The sequence below is a fragment of the Salvelinus namaycush genome, chromosome 5 (genome assembly GCF_016432855.1).
Source record: "Salvelinus namaycush isolate Seneca chromosome 5, SaNama_1.0, whole genome shotgun sequence".
Lineage (NCBI taxonomy): Eukaryota > Metazoa > Chordata > Actinopteri > Salmoniformes > Salmonidae > Salvelinus > Salvelinus namaycush.
Genome location: NC_052311.1, coordinates 73884284 through 73901783, shown reverse-complemented (window position 1 = coordinate 73901783; position 17500 = coordinate 73884284). Strand labels below are relative to the sequence as shown.

General features: G+C 42.9%; 1 protein-coding gene across 1 annotated transcript in view; it reads left to right on the top strand.

Moving 5' to 3' along the window:
- The window catches only part of col14a1a (collagen, type XIV, alpha 1a), a 237202-nt gene that overhangs the window by 134640 nt on the left and 85062 nt on the right, over positions 1 to 17500 (top strand). Inside the window, exons 28-33 of the mRNA XM_038995206.1 lie at positions 3303 to 3446; positions 3805 to 3969; positions 4276 to 4314; positions 7017 to 7155; positions 9745 to 9887; positions 10186 to 10295. Coding sequence (XP_038851134.1) covers positions 3303 to 3446; positions 3805 to 3969; positions 4276 to 4314; positions 7017 to 7155; positions 9745 to 9887; positions 10186 to 10295 — 740 coding nt within the window. The remainder of the gene's footprint in view (positions 1 to 3302; positions 3447 to 3804; positions 3970 to 4275; positions 4315 to 7016; positions 7156 to 9744; positions 9888 to 10185; positions 10296 to 17500) is intronic.

Below are 17500 nucleotides of genomic sequence, written 5' to 3'. Positions count from 1 at the left end.
CCAGATCTGTTTGCGCTGTCTTGCCAACCCCATTGCTGTTATTGCCACGCCAACCATGACAATGACAGTAATGGAGTTGCCAAAACAGCACAAATAGGTCTGGAACTTAGGCTAGCCTTCACCTGGTTACCTAGAATACATGTGTTTTCTTTGTGTTTCTGGCTGCAGCCCAGTGTGTTGTTGGTGTTGTTGTTGACGAGGTCTTTCAGGTCTTGGTTGAGGAGGAGTATTTCTGGGAACTTGTTGTTAAGATCTTGTTGTAAGTTTGGAGGCAAAGAAAGAAAGCTGACGGCCAGGACTGAGACATTTATGTACAAGAAACACATTTCACACACGTCTGAGATGGACAGCATTTGATTGATGGTGTGATATTCCACTCAGGACCCTGGCAGCCGCACACACAAACAAACACAAACACACACACACACACACACACACACACACACACACACACACACACACACACACACACACACACACACACACACACACACACACACACACACACACACACACACACACACACACACACAGTCTTCCACAACACTCTCCACAGTGATAGAGGCCAGCATGTCTTCATGCCTGGCTGGATGGATATTGTGATTCCAATTTGACCTCTGTTTAATATAATACCATGCTGAAACAGACACAACTCTCCCTGGTACAAGACTGATGTTCACGAGCTCTGCCTGTCATTCATCTTCACTGACAGGCACTCTAATAAAGCTCACAGAGACAGCTGAGAAAAAGAGGGATGGAGAGAGAGAGAGAAGGGGAGAGAGAGGGGGGAGCTAAAAAGGGAGTTGGAGAGGGAGAAAGAGATGGAGGGAGGGAGAAAGAGAGAGAGAAAGAGAGAGAGACAGAGAGAGAGAGAGGGAGGGAGAGGGATGGATGGATGGCCGGCCAGCAAGCTGCTCAGCCAGCAAGCTATTCAGCCAGCCTCTGTCTCATTATTAGATGTTACAAAGTACCCTGGTAGTGCCTCAGCCATGCACAGCCATGCAAGACATATTTTATTCAGAAACATCCCAGGGAGGCTGTTTTAAAAAGCTGCTATTACAGAATGACCTTAGACATCAGAGAGATATTAGACATGCACATTGGTAAAGAAAAAAGACTTGCACTGATCCCCACCTGTTCGTCCTTTCTACGGACCGCTCCGATGCCCCCAATAGGGCTAATGATCTAGGGCGATTTTAGTCTCTGTCAAGGTTTATGACTTAGAATAGATAAGACAGGCTCCTCTTTCTTTGTTTAATGTGTCCTATCAGAGTTTCACATTTCCTCTATTAGTATCTCCTGAATGTAATAAATCAGTGGCAGGCAGCCCTGGTCCTGGAGGGCCGCAGGTTTGGGATTTAACCAACCAGGAAGACCAGGTGTTTTGAATTTAGGCTGAACTGACCTGATCAATTAGCTCAGTTGGTCAGGTGTGCTGCTTAGTTGTGGCACTCCAGGAACAGGGTTGTCTACCCCTGACAGCCATTCATTAAACAGGCTAGCTAGATTAGTTATGATAGATATATTATTATTGTTATTAATGTTATTATTACTATTATTACTAGTATTATTATTATTATATTATTATTATTATATTATTATTATATTATTATTACTATTAGTATTATATTATTATTACTATTATTATAATATTATTATTATATTATTAGTATTATATTATTAGTATTATATTATTATTATATTATTATTCTTGTTGTTATTATTATATTATTATTATATTATTAGTATTATAATTATATTATTAGTATTATATTATTATTATATTATTATTATATTATTCTTGTTGTTATTATTATTACTATTATTATTACTATTATTATTGGTATTATTATTGGTATTATTATTGGTGTAACGGTCGTCATAGTCGTTCTCCTCCTCAGACGAGGAGGAGCATGGATCGGACCAACACGCAGAGTCGGTAGTGCTCATGATAATTTATTAAATCGAAACTGAACACTAACATGAAACAAAATAACAAAATGAAACAACCGACAACAGTCCCGTGTGGCACGAATACAAACACGGAAACAAACACCCACAACACACACGTGAAACCCAGGCTGCCTAAGTATGATTCTCAATCAGGGACAACGATTGACAGCTGCCTCTGATTGAGAATCATACCCGGCCGAACACAAACATCCCAACATAGAAAATCACACATAGACAAACCCACCCAACTCACGCCCTGACCAACTAAAATAAATACCAGACAAAAGAAAACAGGTCAGGAACGTGACAATTGGTATTATTATTGATATTATTAATATTATTATTTATTGATATTATGTGTATTATTATTGATATTATTAATAGTATTATTATTATTATTATTATTATTATTAATTGCCCCTGATGTGCCTGTCTTCTCTATCCATCCACATATATGGTCTGATAATCATCCATACATTAACAACAGACTGTATAGATATGGTCTGATAGTCATCCATACATTAACAACAGACTGTATAGATATGGTCTGATAGTCATCCATACATTAACAACAGACTGTATAGATATGGTCTGATAGTCATCCATACATTAACAACAGACTGTATAGATATGGTCTGATAGTCATCCATACATTAACAACAGACTGTATAGATATGGTCTGATAATCATCCATACATTAACAACAGACTGTATAGATATGGTCTGATAATCATCCATACATTAACAACAGACTGTATAGATATGGTCTGATAATCATCCATACAGTAACAACAGACTGTATAGATATGGTCTGATAGTCATCCATACATTAACAACAGACTGTATAGATATGGTCTGATAGTCATCCATACATTAACAACAGACTGTATAGATATGGTCTGATAGTCATCCATACATTAACAACAGACTGTATAGATATGGTCTGATAGTCATCCATACATTAACAACAGACTGTATAGATATGGTCTGATAGTCATCCATACATTAACAACAGACTGTATAGATATGGTCTGATAGTCATCCATACATTAACAACAGACTGTATAGATATGGTCTGATAATCATCCATACATTAACAACAGACTGTATAGATATGGTCTGATAATCATCCATACATTAACAACAGACTGTATAGATATGGTCTGATAATCATCCATACATTAACAACAGACTGTATAGATATGGTCTGATAGTCATCCATACATTAACAACAGACTGTATAGATATGGTCTGATAGTCATCCATACATAACCAACAGGCTGTGATGTGTAGATATGATCTCTGTCATTCCTATCCATAGAAATATAACTATGTCCCTATCCATCCAGGCCGAGCCATTAAGCATGTGAAGGAATCTATCTTCACCTCAGAGGGAGGGGTGAGGAGGGGCGTTCCTAAGGTACTGGTGGTCCTCACCGATGGCCGTTCCCAAGACGATGTCAACAAGGTCTCCAAGGAGATGCAGATGGAAGGTGAGTGGCATAGTGTGAGTCCCAAATAGTGCCCTATTCTCTGTACTGTAGAGTGCACTACTCTGGCCAAAAGTAGTGTGGGAATAGGGAATAGGGTGTTATTGTGGATAAAACCCATGTTTCTTCCTCTGAGGACAGTACACTATTCCATTGTATTATATTGTTGTAACAGAACTATTCATGGCTATCATACCAAAACAAAACTTAGAGAGAAATGTGTTAGTGGTAGGAGGGTCACTTAGCAAGTCAGAGAGTGGTAAGATAGGCCAATCAAATGGTTTCTTTGGAATTGTTTTGCTTTATTGCTGAAGAAAAACAAAATATTGTTTTAAAATCTTAACGTTGGATGTCTTTGAAGGCTACATCATCTTTGCCATCGGCTTTGCTGATGCGGACTACGGAGAGTTGGTGAACATCGCCAGCAAACCCAGCGACAGACACGTCTTCTTTGTGGACGATTTGGACGCTGTCAAGAAAATTGAGGAGCAGCTGATCACTTTTGTGTGTGAGGCTGCCACTGCCAGTAAGTACTGCCAGAACTGAAGTAGCTGCCATTGGAAGAATGTTCCAGAACTGATATATTCTACTGTAGAATAGAGACAGATGTTAGGTTTGGTCATGTGGTTTCCAGAACTCATATAATCTACTGTAGAATAGAGACAGATGTCAGGTTTGGTCATGTGATTTAATTTAATAGTTATTATTACAAAGCAGAGGATTCATCCACATTTAAATCAATCTTAATAAGAGGATCTTGATTCATGATGAGATGACAGTGATTAATATCCTATTCATTATTTAACCAACCCTTTCATCCATCTTGTTTTAGCTTGTCCATCGGTTCTGATGAGTGGCAACACTATGGCAGGTAAACTATGTAAAACACATACAGCTTGTTACTGCTTTATAGTCATAGAATGTGTATCCATATTGAGATAAACCCCTCTCAATCTACAGTCAATATTGATTGTCTGATCCCACCAAGTCATTCACAGGAGAGACTCAGTGTCCCTGGCTATTGTCAGGAGCAGCATGTAGTCTGCCATGTGATTCTAGTTCAAATCCGGTCAGATAAAGTTACATAGAGTCAGAGTGTAGTGGCGGGTATACGCCGTGTACCACCGTATTGTACACTGGGCATTGCGTATACTCACTTCTTAATCCCTACGATGCGCATCACAGTAGTGTAGTGGAGGGTGTACCACCGTATTGTACACTGGGCATTGCGTATACTCACTTCTTAATCCCTACGATGCGCATCACAGTAGTGTAGTGGAGGTATACGCCGTATCAATGAGGCTGATGGAACACAGAATGTTTAGCTTCAAAAGTTGTAAATGTTTTCCCATTTTAGGCTTTAAGCTGCTTTAAAGGGAGTCAAGACATGCCTCATAATGTGAAGTAAAACGTCCCGTTTTAAACAGTTAAGGAACAGGAAGAATATAGCGATGCTAATGACAGGCCTAACCGTCTTCTGATAGGTGGTAAAGCTTTCCCAAAAACCTTCTCAATGAAATGTTACCTGCGACAAAGTAGCCCCTGCCAGCCTGGCAGCCTTTGCATCAATCCAGTGGCTGTTTGTTTGGCCATCCCCATCTCATGTGCTGTAGAAACACAGCTAACCACTTCAATTAAAGGGTAACTACACTCAAAAATCTACATTTCTACGATTTTTCTCAAAAGCGGTCTCCTGATGTGGTTTAGGCATTGTTATTGTAACGGCGTTCCTCCTCCTCTTCATCCGAAGAGGAGGAGCAGGGATTGAACCAAAATGCAGCGTCGTGATATGACATGATTTATTAAAGTAAAGATGAAAAAACACGAAAACACTTTAACAAACTACAAAACAACAAACGACGTAGACGCACCTGAACATAAGAACTTACATGACACGAAGAACGCATGAAACAGGAACAGACTACATAAACCGAAAGCGAACAAACAAACCGAAACAGTCCCGTGTGGCGTAACATACACAGACACTGACACAGGAGACAACCACCCACAACAATCAATGTGAAAACACCTACCTTAATATGGCTCTCAATCAGAGGAAATGAAAACCACCTGCCTCTAATTGAGAACCATATCAGGTCACCCTTTAACAAACATAGAAACACATAACATAGACTACCCACCCAAACTCACGCCCTGACCGTCAAACACATACAAAATAACAGAAAACCGGTCAGGAACGTGACAGTTATGGACTTAGAACACCCAATTCTGTTATATTAAGAAAGTGTGACTTTAAGAGCGAAATCCTGAAGGATAATTTTTTTTTCTGAAACCTGTGAATTCCTGACTCAGTTGACAGCCTCATTTATCTGTTTCAATAGTAGACCTACTATTAGCCTACTTGCACAGTACAGCCTGACTGTGAAAGACCGATATGGAATTCATAACTTTAGGTCCTTCAGAGTGTATGTCACTGTTTCTCATAGGTTTTTTCACAGAGTTCGCCTTTTCTTCGCCGGGTGGGGAATAGGAAATACTATCCAGAGGGAGAGTGGTTGACAGAATGACATGATTATTACTATGTATATATCCAGCGCCTAAACACTATTTTCTACCATGGCACATTTTGTTGCTTGAAGATAAAAATGTGTACCATTTTATTCTAGTATTCTACTATCTCTACGGTTCTCTATGGTTCTCTATTGTTCTCTGTTGTTCTCTGTTGTTCTCTATGGTTCTCTATGGTTCTCTGTTGTGCTCTATGGTTCTCTATGGTTCTCTGTTGTGCTCTATGGTTCTCTGTTGTTCTCTATTGTTCTCTATGGTTCTCTGTTGTTCTCTGTTGTTCTCTATGTTTCTCTGTTGTTCTCTATGGTTCTCTATGTTTCTCTGTTGTTCTCTATGGTTCTCTGTTGTTCTCTATGGTTATCTATGGTGCTCTGTTGTTCTCTATGGTTCTCTGTTGTTCTCTGTTGTTCACTATGTTTCTCTGTTGTTCTCTATGGTTCTCTATGGTTCTCTATTGTTCTCTATGGTGCTCTGTTGTTCTCTATGGTTCTCTGTTGTTCTCTATTGTTCTCTATGGTTCTCAATGGTTCTCTGTTGTTCTCTGTTGTCTCTGTTGTTCTCTATGGTTATCTGTGGTTCTCTATGGTTCTCTGTTGTTCTCTATGGTTCTCTGTTGTTCTCTATGGTTCTCTGTTGTTCTCTATGGTTCTCTATTGTTCTCTGTTGTTCTCTGTTCTCTGTTGTTCTCGATGGTTCTCTGTTGTTCTCTGTTGTTCTCTATGGTTCTCTGTTGTTCTCTATGGTTCTATGTTGTTCTCTATGGTTCTATGTTGTTCTCTATGGTTCTCTGTTGTTCTCTGTTGTTCTCTATGGTTCTCTGTTCTCTACGGTTCTCTGTTGTTCTCTGTTGTTCTCTATAGTTCTCTATGGTTCTCTGTTGTTCTCTATGGTTCTTTGTTGTTCTTTATGGTTCTCTATTGTTCTCTGTTGTTCTCTATGGTTCTCTGTTGTGCTCTATGGTTCTCTATTGTTCTCTGTTGTTCTCTATGGTTCTCTATGGAGTGGTTATAGCATAGATGTGTGTTCTGCTCCTTCCCTCTTTAGGCTTCAGGATGATGGACATGTTTGGCCTGGTAGAGAACGAGTACAGTAACGTAGAGGGAGTGTCCCTGGAACCAGGCTCCTTCAACAGCTTCTCCTGCTACAGACTGCACAAAGACGCCCTGGTCTCACAGCCCACCAAGTAGGTTCTACCAGGTTCTGTGTTTTGTCAGTGTGGTTGTCATGGCGATGAGAGGTAGAGGATCAGCTAGGGTCCACACTGAGCTCCACCTCTCTCCTCCAGTGTCTACTCTTGGCATATTATTCCTGGAATATACTCTACACCTGACACACGCATGCACACACGCACGCGCGCACGCACGCACACACACACGCACACGCACGCACACGCACGCACACGCACACGCACACGCACACGCACACACACACACACACACACACACACACACACACACACACACACACACACACTCACTCAACAGCTTCTCCCTCTGATAGGTCAGGTGGAAGTTTCCCTCTGATAGGTCAGGTGGAAGTTTCCCTCTGGTCAGGTGGAAGTTTCCCTCTGGTCAGGTGGAAGTTTCCCTCTGATAGGTCAGGTGGAAGTTTTCCTCTGATAGGTCAGGTGGAAGTTTCCCTCTGGTCAGGTGGAAGTTTCCCTCTGATAGGTCAGGTGGACGTTTCCCTCTGATAGGTCAGGTGGAAGTTTCCCTCTGATAGGTCAGGTGGAAGTTTCCCTTTGATAGGTCAGGTGGAAGTTTTGCCATACAGTATCGCTTATACTCATCCAATCCTCTCTGATACACAGACGTGCCTGGAGGAAGAGGTTGTTCCTGAACTGTCCTTGTCCTCTATGTGAGGCTTGTACTTCAAAACGTCAAGGGAGGGTCAAACCCAGTTGTTAGCAGGAGAGTTGTACTTTAAAATACAGGGGAGGGTCAACCCCAGTAGCTAGTAGGAGACTTGTACTTTAAAACGTCAAGGGAGGGTCAAACCCAGTTGTTAGCAGGAGAGTTGTACTTTAAAACGTCAGGGGAGGGTCAACCCCAGTAGCTAGTAGGAGAGTTGTACTTCAAAACGTCAAGGGAGGGTCAACCCCACTTACTAGCCGAAGACAAACACCAGAGCTCTTTGAAATAGCAGCCAGTTATTTTCAAGGTCCCTCAAACAATGCAAAGTTATTGCCAATGAAAATCACTTAGGGGAGTCTAATCGCATGTGAAGTGGTGATGATTTGTGTGTGTGTGTGTGTGCGTGTGCGTGCGTGCGTGTGTGTGTGTGTGTGTGTGTGTGTGTGTGTGTGTGTGTGTGTGTGTGTGTGTGTGTGTGTGTGTGTGTGTGTGTGTGTGTGTGTGTGTGTGTGTGTGTGTGTGTGTGTGTGTGTGCGTGCGTGTGTGTGCGCGTGTGTGTGTGTGCGTGCTCCACTGTGTTGACAGATGTAGCTCTACTCCTGCTGAGGATAATATTTAGTTCTTCTACTTTCATCATGATCAGAGGGGATTGTGTTATTGCAGTGGAGGCACTCAGCACCTCTAAATGATGACTTCAGGGTGACCTGCAAACACCACGGCCCAAATACAAACATCACTCAGTCACATACTAGATCATGTATATAGTATATACTGTCATCAGAAGGGACATTATGGCATTTGTTGTGTGAAGGTAAAATAAGCCAGCCAAATGAACTTCCCATTACTCTGCATCAGATATCAGATATCAGGACTTCCCATTACTCTGCATCAGATATCAGATATCAGGACTTCCCATTACTCTGCATCAGGTATCAGGACTTCCCATTACTCTGCATCAGATATCAGATATCAGGACTTCCCATTACCCTGCATCAGGTATCAGGACTTCCCATTACTCTGCATCAGGTATCAGGACTTCCCATTACTCTGCATCAGGTATCAGGACTTCCCATTACTCCTGGGTTAGGGTTAGACTGGAGAGGGTTAGGGTTAGACTGGAGAGGATTAGGGTTAGACTGGAGAGGGTTAGGGTTAGACTGGAGAGGATTAGGGTTAGACTGGAGAGGGTTAGGGTTAGACTGGAGAGGATTCGGGTTAGATTGGAGAGGGTTAGGGTTAGATTGGAGAGGATTAGGGTTAGACTGGAGAGGGTTAGGGTTAGACTGGAGAGGATTAGGGTTAGACTGGAGAGGGTTAGGGTTAGACTGGAGAGGATTCGGGCTAGACTGGAGAGGATTCGGGCTAGACTGGAGAGGGTTAAGGTTAGACTGGAGAGGGTTAGGGTTAGACTGGAGAGGATTAGGGTTCGACTGGAGAGGATTAGGGTTCGACTGGAGAGGATTAGGGTTAGACTGGAGAGGATTAGGGTTACACTGGAGAGGATTAGGGTTACACTGGAGAGGGTTAGGGTTAGACTGGAGAGGGTTAGTGTTAGACTGGAGAGGGTTAAGGTTAGACTGGAGAGGGTTAGGGTTAGACTAGAGAGGGTTAGGGTTAAGGTTACACTGGAATGACTGTTTGAATTACAGTTTCCCATTACATTGTAGGCATAGGATTTGCCAACCGCCATCTTGAACCATTCACATTATCTGGCTGCCAGTTAAGTAACCCTGTCTGTCTGTCTGTCTGTCTGTCTGTCTGTCTGTCTGTCTGTCTGTCTGTCTGTCTGTCTGTCTGTCTGTCTGTCTGTCTGTCTGTCTGTCTGTCTGTCTGTCTGTCTGTCTGTCTGTCTGTCTGTCTGTCTGTCTGTCTGTCTGTCTGTCTGTCTGTCTGTCTGTCTGTCTGTCTGTCTGTCTCAGGTACCTCCACCCAGAAGGTCTGCCCTCTGACTACACCATCACCATCCTGTTCCGCCTGCTACCAGACACCCCCCAGGAGCCCTTTGCATTGTGGGAGATCCTCAACAAAGACAATGAACCCCTGGTGGGGGTCATCCTGGACAGTACGTACAGTCTGTTCCTCATCACTTCCTGAACCCTGGCCCTGTGGTTTGAGTTAGGGTTGAGGTTAACCTGCATATCACATACTCTGCAATTGAGGTCTGTGGTTTACAAAAGTGTGTGGGCTGCAGGGTTCGTTTCCAGGACTGCAGGGTTAGTTTCCAGCTATTGTGTGAGAGAGATATAGACTGAACACACAGAACAGAAGACCAAGGCAGAGATCTCTGGGATGTGGGCTTGTGGGTTTGTGTAGAATGTACTGTCCCTAAGTCTGCCTGTCTCTGTCTCTGTCTCTGTCAGATGGTGGGAAGACTCTGACATTCTTCAACTACGACTACAAGGGAGACTTCCAGACAGTCACTTTTGACGGGCCTGACATCAAGAAGATGTTCTATGGCAGTTTCCACAAGGTCAGCAGCCTAGTTCTTCCCCTAGATCATCCATGGCCTGTGGTCTAAAGTAGTGCACTATATAGGGACTAGGGTGCCATTTGGGACGTACCCTAAAACTTCATCTGGCCCTCCATCTGTATTATAAAAATGTTGCATGCCGACTTCTCAAATAGAGAATTTAGTAGAAGTCATGTCAGAAAATGATCCCAGAGAATGAATGGAGAAACAACCCAACCCCCTCCTCCATCACAGTAGTCAAAGAGAGAGCACACACACACACACACATTTACATTTTAGTCATTTAGCAGACGCTCTTATCCAGAGCGACTTACAGTAGAGTGCATACATTTTATTACATGTTTTTTTTTTTTTTTACATTTCATTACATTACATTTTATTACATTTTTACATACTGAGACAAGGATATCCCTACCGGCCAAACCCTCCCTAACCCGGACGACGCTATGCCAATCGTCGCCCCACGGACCTCCCGGTTGCGGCCGGCTGCGACAGAGCCTGGGCGCGAACCCAGCCCAGCCTGGGCGCGAACCCAGAGACTCTGGTGGCGCAGCTAGCACTGCGATGCAGTGCCCTAGACCACTGCGCCACCCGGGAGGCACACACACACACACACACACACACACACACACACACACACACACACACACACACACACACACACACACACACACACACACACACACACACACACACACACACACACACACACACACACACACACACACACACACCCTCTGTCGCAGCAGTCAAAGAGAGAGCACGCACACACACACACACACACACACACACACACACACACACACACACACACACACACACACACACACACACACACACACACACACACAGACACACAGACACACACACACAGACACCCTCTGTCGCAGTAGTCAAAGAGAGTGTGAGAGGCCGGCCATCAGACTCTCTTCTCATAGGCATTGTGTGTCTGGTTGTTCTGAGTCTTAATGTAACCCAGACCCTGACCCTAACCCTAACCCTGACCCTAACCCTGACCCTGACCCTAACCCTGACCCTGACCCTAACCCTGACCCTGACCCTGACCCTAACCCTAACCCTGACCCTAACCCTAACCCTGACCCTAACCCTGACCCTGACCCTAACCCTGACCCTGACCCTAACCCTGACCCTGACCCTGACCCTAACCCTAACCCTGACCCTAACCCTGACCCTGACCCTAACCCTGACCCTGACCCTAACCCTGACCCTAACCCTGACCCTAACCCTAACCCTGACCCTAACCCTAACCCTGACCCTGACCCTAACCCTGACCCTGACCCTAACCCTAACCCTGACCCTAACCCTGACCCTAACCCTGACCCTGACCCTAACCCTGACCCTTACCCTGACCCTGACCCTAATCCTAACCCTGACCCTAACCCTGACCCTAATCCTAATCCTGACCCTAACCCTGACCCTGACCCTAACCCTGACCCTGACCCTAATCCTGACCCTAACCCTGACCCTGACCCTGACCCTGACCCTAACCCAGACCCTAACCCTGACCCTAACCCTGACCCTGACCCTGACCCTAACCCTGACCCTGACCCTAATCCTAACCCTGACCCTAATCCTAACCCTGACCCTAACCCTGACCCTAATCCTAATCCTGACCCTAACCCTGACCCTGACCCTAACCCTGACCCTGACCCTAACCCTGACCCTGACCCTAACCCTGACCCTGACCCTAATCCTAACCCTGACCCTAACCCTGACCCTAACCCTGACCCTAATCCTAATCCTGACCCTAACCCTGACCCTAACCCTGACCCTGACCCTAACCCTGACCCTGACCCTAACCCTAACCCTGACCCTAACCCTAACCCTGACCCTAACCCTAACCCTGACCAGTGCAGTGTATATCTGGTTACAGTGTTAATGTATTTTATTTTAATTTAGTATTTTATTTAACCTTTATTTAAACAGGGAGTCACATTGAGATTAAAAATATATTTTACAAGAGAGCCCTGTATACATTACAATAAAAACAGAATAATAAAACATACACTTGTATAAAACAATAGAATTCAGCACACAATAACAAAATAAACCTATTTAATAAAAACAATCCCATTCCAGGTCCTCAGTTAGTAATGGAAACTGTCTGGGTGGCACCAACACGTCTAACTGAGGTGAACTCTGCAGATTGTTCCACAAATGAGTGGCACCAACACATCTAACTGAGGTGAACTCTGCAGATTGTTCCACAAATGAGTGGCACCAACACATCTAACTGCGGTGAACTCTGCAGATTGTTCCACAAATGAGTGGCACCAACACGTCTAACTGCGGTGAACTCTGCAGATTGTTCCACAAATGAGTGGCACCAACACGTCTAACTGAGGTGAACTCTGCAGATTGTTCCACAAATGAGTGGCACCAACACGTCTAACTGAGGTGAACTCTGCAGATTGTTCCACAAATGAGTGGCACCAACACATCTAACTGAGGTGAACTCTGCAGATTGTTCCACAAATGAGTGGCACCAACACATCTAACTGAGGTGAACTCTGCAGATTGTTCCACAAATGAGTGGCACCAACACGTCTAACTGAGGTGAACTCTGCAGATTGTTCCACAAATGAGTGGCACCAACACGTCTAACTGAGGTGAACTCTGCAGATTGTTCCACAAATGAGTGGCACCAACACATCTAACTGCGGTGAACTCTGCAGATTGTTCCACAAATGAGTGGCACCAACACATCTAACTGAGGTGAACTCTGCAGATTGTTCCACAAATGAGTGGCACCAACACGTCTAACTGAGGTGAACTCTGCAGATTGTTCCACAAATGAGTGGCAAAAAAAAACTAAACGCAGATTTTCCCAAATCTATGGAGACTGAAGGGATCTCTACTGTTATCCATTCCTGAGAACAGGTTTGGTAACTGACGATTCTTAACTTAATGACTGAAGTTACATATGAAGGGAGTTTCTTGTCAGATTGCTTTATAAATAAATCAAACAGAATGCAGCTCTCTTCTTACAGACAGAGAGGTCCGTCCCACATTTTATACAGACTACAATGATGAGTCCTAAAATGGTCCCCTGTGATAAAACATTTGCTGAATGGTAACCAAGGGTTTCAAAACAGAGGTTGCCTGTAAACAATATCACCACAATCCAATACAGGGAGAATTTGTCTCCTATTTTCATGATTTATTGATTTATTTTGTTATAAAAAAACTATCTTGTATCTTAGCTTCTTAGTCATATTTTCTAAATGCATTAGGAAGGACAACGTGTCATCAATCCAGACACCCAGGTACTTATAGTGAGAAACAAGCTCAATTTGGGCTCCATTTGTAGCGCAAATATGCAGGTCCTCAGGGTCAACATGTTGTGACCTAGAGAACAGCATGAGCTTGGTCTTACTTGTATTTAACACTAATTTAAGATCTGTAAGGGATTTCTGAACTGAATCAAAGTCATGCTGAAGTTTATGAATGGTCTTCTGCCCTGAGGGTCAACCCTAACCCTAACCCTAACCCTAACCCTGAGGTGGCACAGGAATACATAACTGTGTCATCTGCATAGAGATGAATGTTACAAGTATTAACAGTGTTTCCTATGTCATTAATATAGGTGAACAATAATGGACCTAAAATCAAATCCTGAAGAACACCTTTTTGAATCTCAAGAAATTCAGATTTAACCCCATCTATTAAGATGGCCTGAGTTCTGCTGCTAAGATCATTCAGATTTAACCCCATCTATTAAGATGACCTGAGTTCTGCTGCTAAGATCATTCAGATTTAACCCCATCTATTAAGATGGCCTGAGTTCTGCTGCTAAGATCATTCAGATTTAACCCCATCTATTAAGATGGCCTGAGTTCTGCTGCTAAGATCATTCAGATTTAACCCCATCTATTAAGATGGCCTGAGTTCTGCTGCTAAGATCATTCAGATTTAACCCCATCTATTAAGATGGCCTGAGTTCTGCTGTTAAGATCATTCAGATTTAACCCCATCTATTAAGATGGCCTGAGTTCTGCTGCTAAAATCATTCAGATTTAACACCATCTATTAAGATGGCCTGAGTTCTGCTGCTAAGATAATTCAGATTTAACCCCATCTGTTAAGATGGCCTGAGTTCTGCTGCTAAAATAATTCAGATTTAACCCCATCTGTTAAGATGGCCTGAGTTCTGTTGCTAAGATAATTCCGATTTAACACCATCTGTTAAGATGGCCTGAGTTCTGCTGCTAAGATAATTCCGATTTAACACCATCTGTTAAGATGGCCTGAGTTCTGCTGCTAAGATAATTCCGATTTAACACCATCTGTTAAGATGGCCTGAGTTCTGCTGCTAAGATAATTCAGATTTAACCCCATCTGTTAACCCCATCTGTTAAGATGGCCTGAGTTCTGCTGCTAAGATAATTCAGATTTAACCCCATCTGTTAACCCCATCTGTTAAGATGGCCTGAGTTCTGCTGTTAAGATAATTCAGATTTAACCCCATCTGTTAAGATGGCCTGAGTTCGGTCGCTAAAATAATTCCGATTTAACACCATCTGTTAAGATGACCTGAGTTCTGCTGCTAAGATAATTCCGATTTAACACCATCTGTTAAGATGGCCTGAGTTCTGCTGCTAAGATAATTCCGATTTAACCCCATCTGTTAAGATGGCCTGAGTTCTGCTGCTAAGTTAATTCAGATTTAACCCCATCTGTTAAGATGGCCTGAGTTCTGCTGCTAAAATAATTCCGATTTAACCCCATCTGTTAAGATGGCCTGAGTTCTGCTGTTAAGATCATTCAGATTTAACCCCATCTATTAAGATGGCCTGAGTTCTGCTGCTAAAATCATTCAGATTTAACACCATCTATTAAGATGGCCTGAGTTCTGCTGCTAAGATAATTCAGATTTAACCCCATCTGTTAAGATGGCCTGAGTTCTGCTGCTAAAATAATTCAGATTTAACCCCATCTGTTAAGATGGCCTGAGTTCTGTTGCTAAGATAATTCCGATTTAACACCATCTGTTAAGATGGCCTGAGTTCTGCTGCTAAGATAATTCCGATTTAACACCATCTGTTAAGATGGCCTGAGTTCTGCTGCTAAGATAATTCCGATTTAACACCATCTGTTAAGATGGCCTGAGTTCTGCTGCTAAGATAATTCAGATTTAACCCCATCTGTTAACCCCATCTGTTAAGATGGCCTGAGTTCTGCTGCTAAGATAATTCAGATTTAACCCCATCTGTTAACCCCATCTGTTAAGATGGCCTGAGTTCTGCTGTTAAGATAATTCAGATTTAACCCCATCTGTTAAGATGGCCTGAGTTCGGTCGCTAAAATAATTCCGATTTAACACCATCTGTTAAGATGACCTGAGTTCTGCTGCTAAGATAATTCCGATTTAACACCATCTGTTAAGATGGCCTGAGTTCTGCTGCTAAGATAATTCCGATTTAACCCCATCTGTTAAGATGGCCTGAGTTCTGCTGCTAAGTTAATTCAGATTTAACCCCATCTGTTAAGATGGCCTGAGTTCTGCTGCTAAAATAATTCCGATTTAACCCCATCTGTTAAGATGGCCTGAGTTCTGCTGCTAAGATAATTCAGATTTAACCCCATCCGTTAAGATGGCCTGAGTTCTGCTGCTAAGATAATTCAGATTTAACCCCATCTGTTAAGATGGCCTGAGTTCTGCTGCTAAGATAATTCCGATTTAACACCATCTGTTAAGATGGCCTGAGTTCTGCTGTTAAGATAATTCAGATTTAACCCCATCTGTTAAGATAATTCAGATGTAACACCATCTGTTAAGATAGCCTGAGTTCTGCTGCTAAGATAATTCAGATTTAACACCATCTGTTAAGATAGCCTGAGTTCTGCTGCTAAGATAATTCTGAAACCATAAACAGGCTGTATATCCCAGGCCTATTCTTGATAACTTCTTCAGTAAAACAGAATGATCAACAGTGTCGAACACCTTTGACAGGTCAATGAAGTACATACAGTTGAAGTCGGAGGTTTCCATACACCTTAGCCAAATACATATAAACTCCGTTTTTCACAATTCCTGACATTTATTCATAGTAAAAATTCCCTGTCTTAGGTCAGTTAGGATCACCACTTTATTTTAAGAATGTGAAATGTCAGAATAATAGTAGATCGAATGATTTACTTCTGCTTTTATTTCTTTTATCACATTCTTAGTGGGTCAGAAGTTTACATGCACTCAATTAGTATTTGGTAGCATTGCCTTTAAATTGTTTAACTTGGGTCAAACGTTTCGGGTAGCCTTCTACAAGCTTCCCACAATAAGTTGGGTGAATATTGGCCCATTACTCCTGACAGAGCTGGTGTAACTGAGTCAAGTTTGTAGGCCTCCTTGCTCGCACAGGCTTTTTCAGTTCTGCCCACACATTTTCTATAGGATTGATGTCAGGGCTTTGTGATGGCCACTCCGATACCCTGACTTTGTTGTCCTTAAACCATTTTGCCACAACTTTGAAAGTATGGTTTGGGTCATTGTCCATTTGGAAGCCCCATTTGCGATGAAGCTTTAACTTCCTGACTGATGTCTTGAGATGCTTCAATATATCCACATAATTTTCCATCCTCATGATGACATCTATTTTCTGAAGTGCACCAGTCCCTCCTGCAGCAAAGCCCCCCCCACAACATGATGCTGCCACCCCCGTGCTTCACGGTTGGGATGGTGTTCTTCGGCTTGCAAGCCTCCCCCTTTTCCTCCAAACATAACGATGGTCATTATGGCCAAACAGTTCTATTTTTGTTTCATCAGACCAGAGGACATTTCTCCAAAAAGTACAATCTTTGTCCCCATGTGCAGTTGCAAACCATAGCCTGGCTTTTTTATGGAGGTTTTGGAGCAGTGGCTTCTTCCTTGCTGAGCGGCCTTTCAGGTTATGTTGAAATAGGACTTGTTTTACTGTGGATATAGATACTTTTGTACCTGTTTCCTCCAGCATCTTCACAAGGTCCTTTGCTGTTGTTCTGGGATTGATTTGCACTTTTCACACCAAAGTAAGTTCATCTCCAGGAGAGAGAACGCTTCTCCTTCCTGAGCGGTATGATGGCTGCGTGGTCTCATGGTGTTTATACTTGCGTACTATTGTTTGTACAGATGAACGTGGTACTTTAAGGCATTTGGAAATGACTCCCAAGGATGAACCAGACTTGTGGAGATCTACAATTGTTTTTCT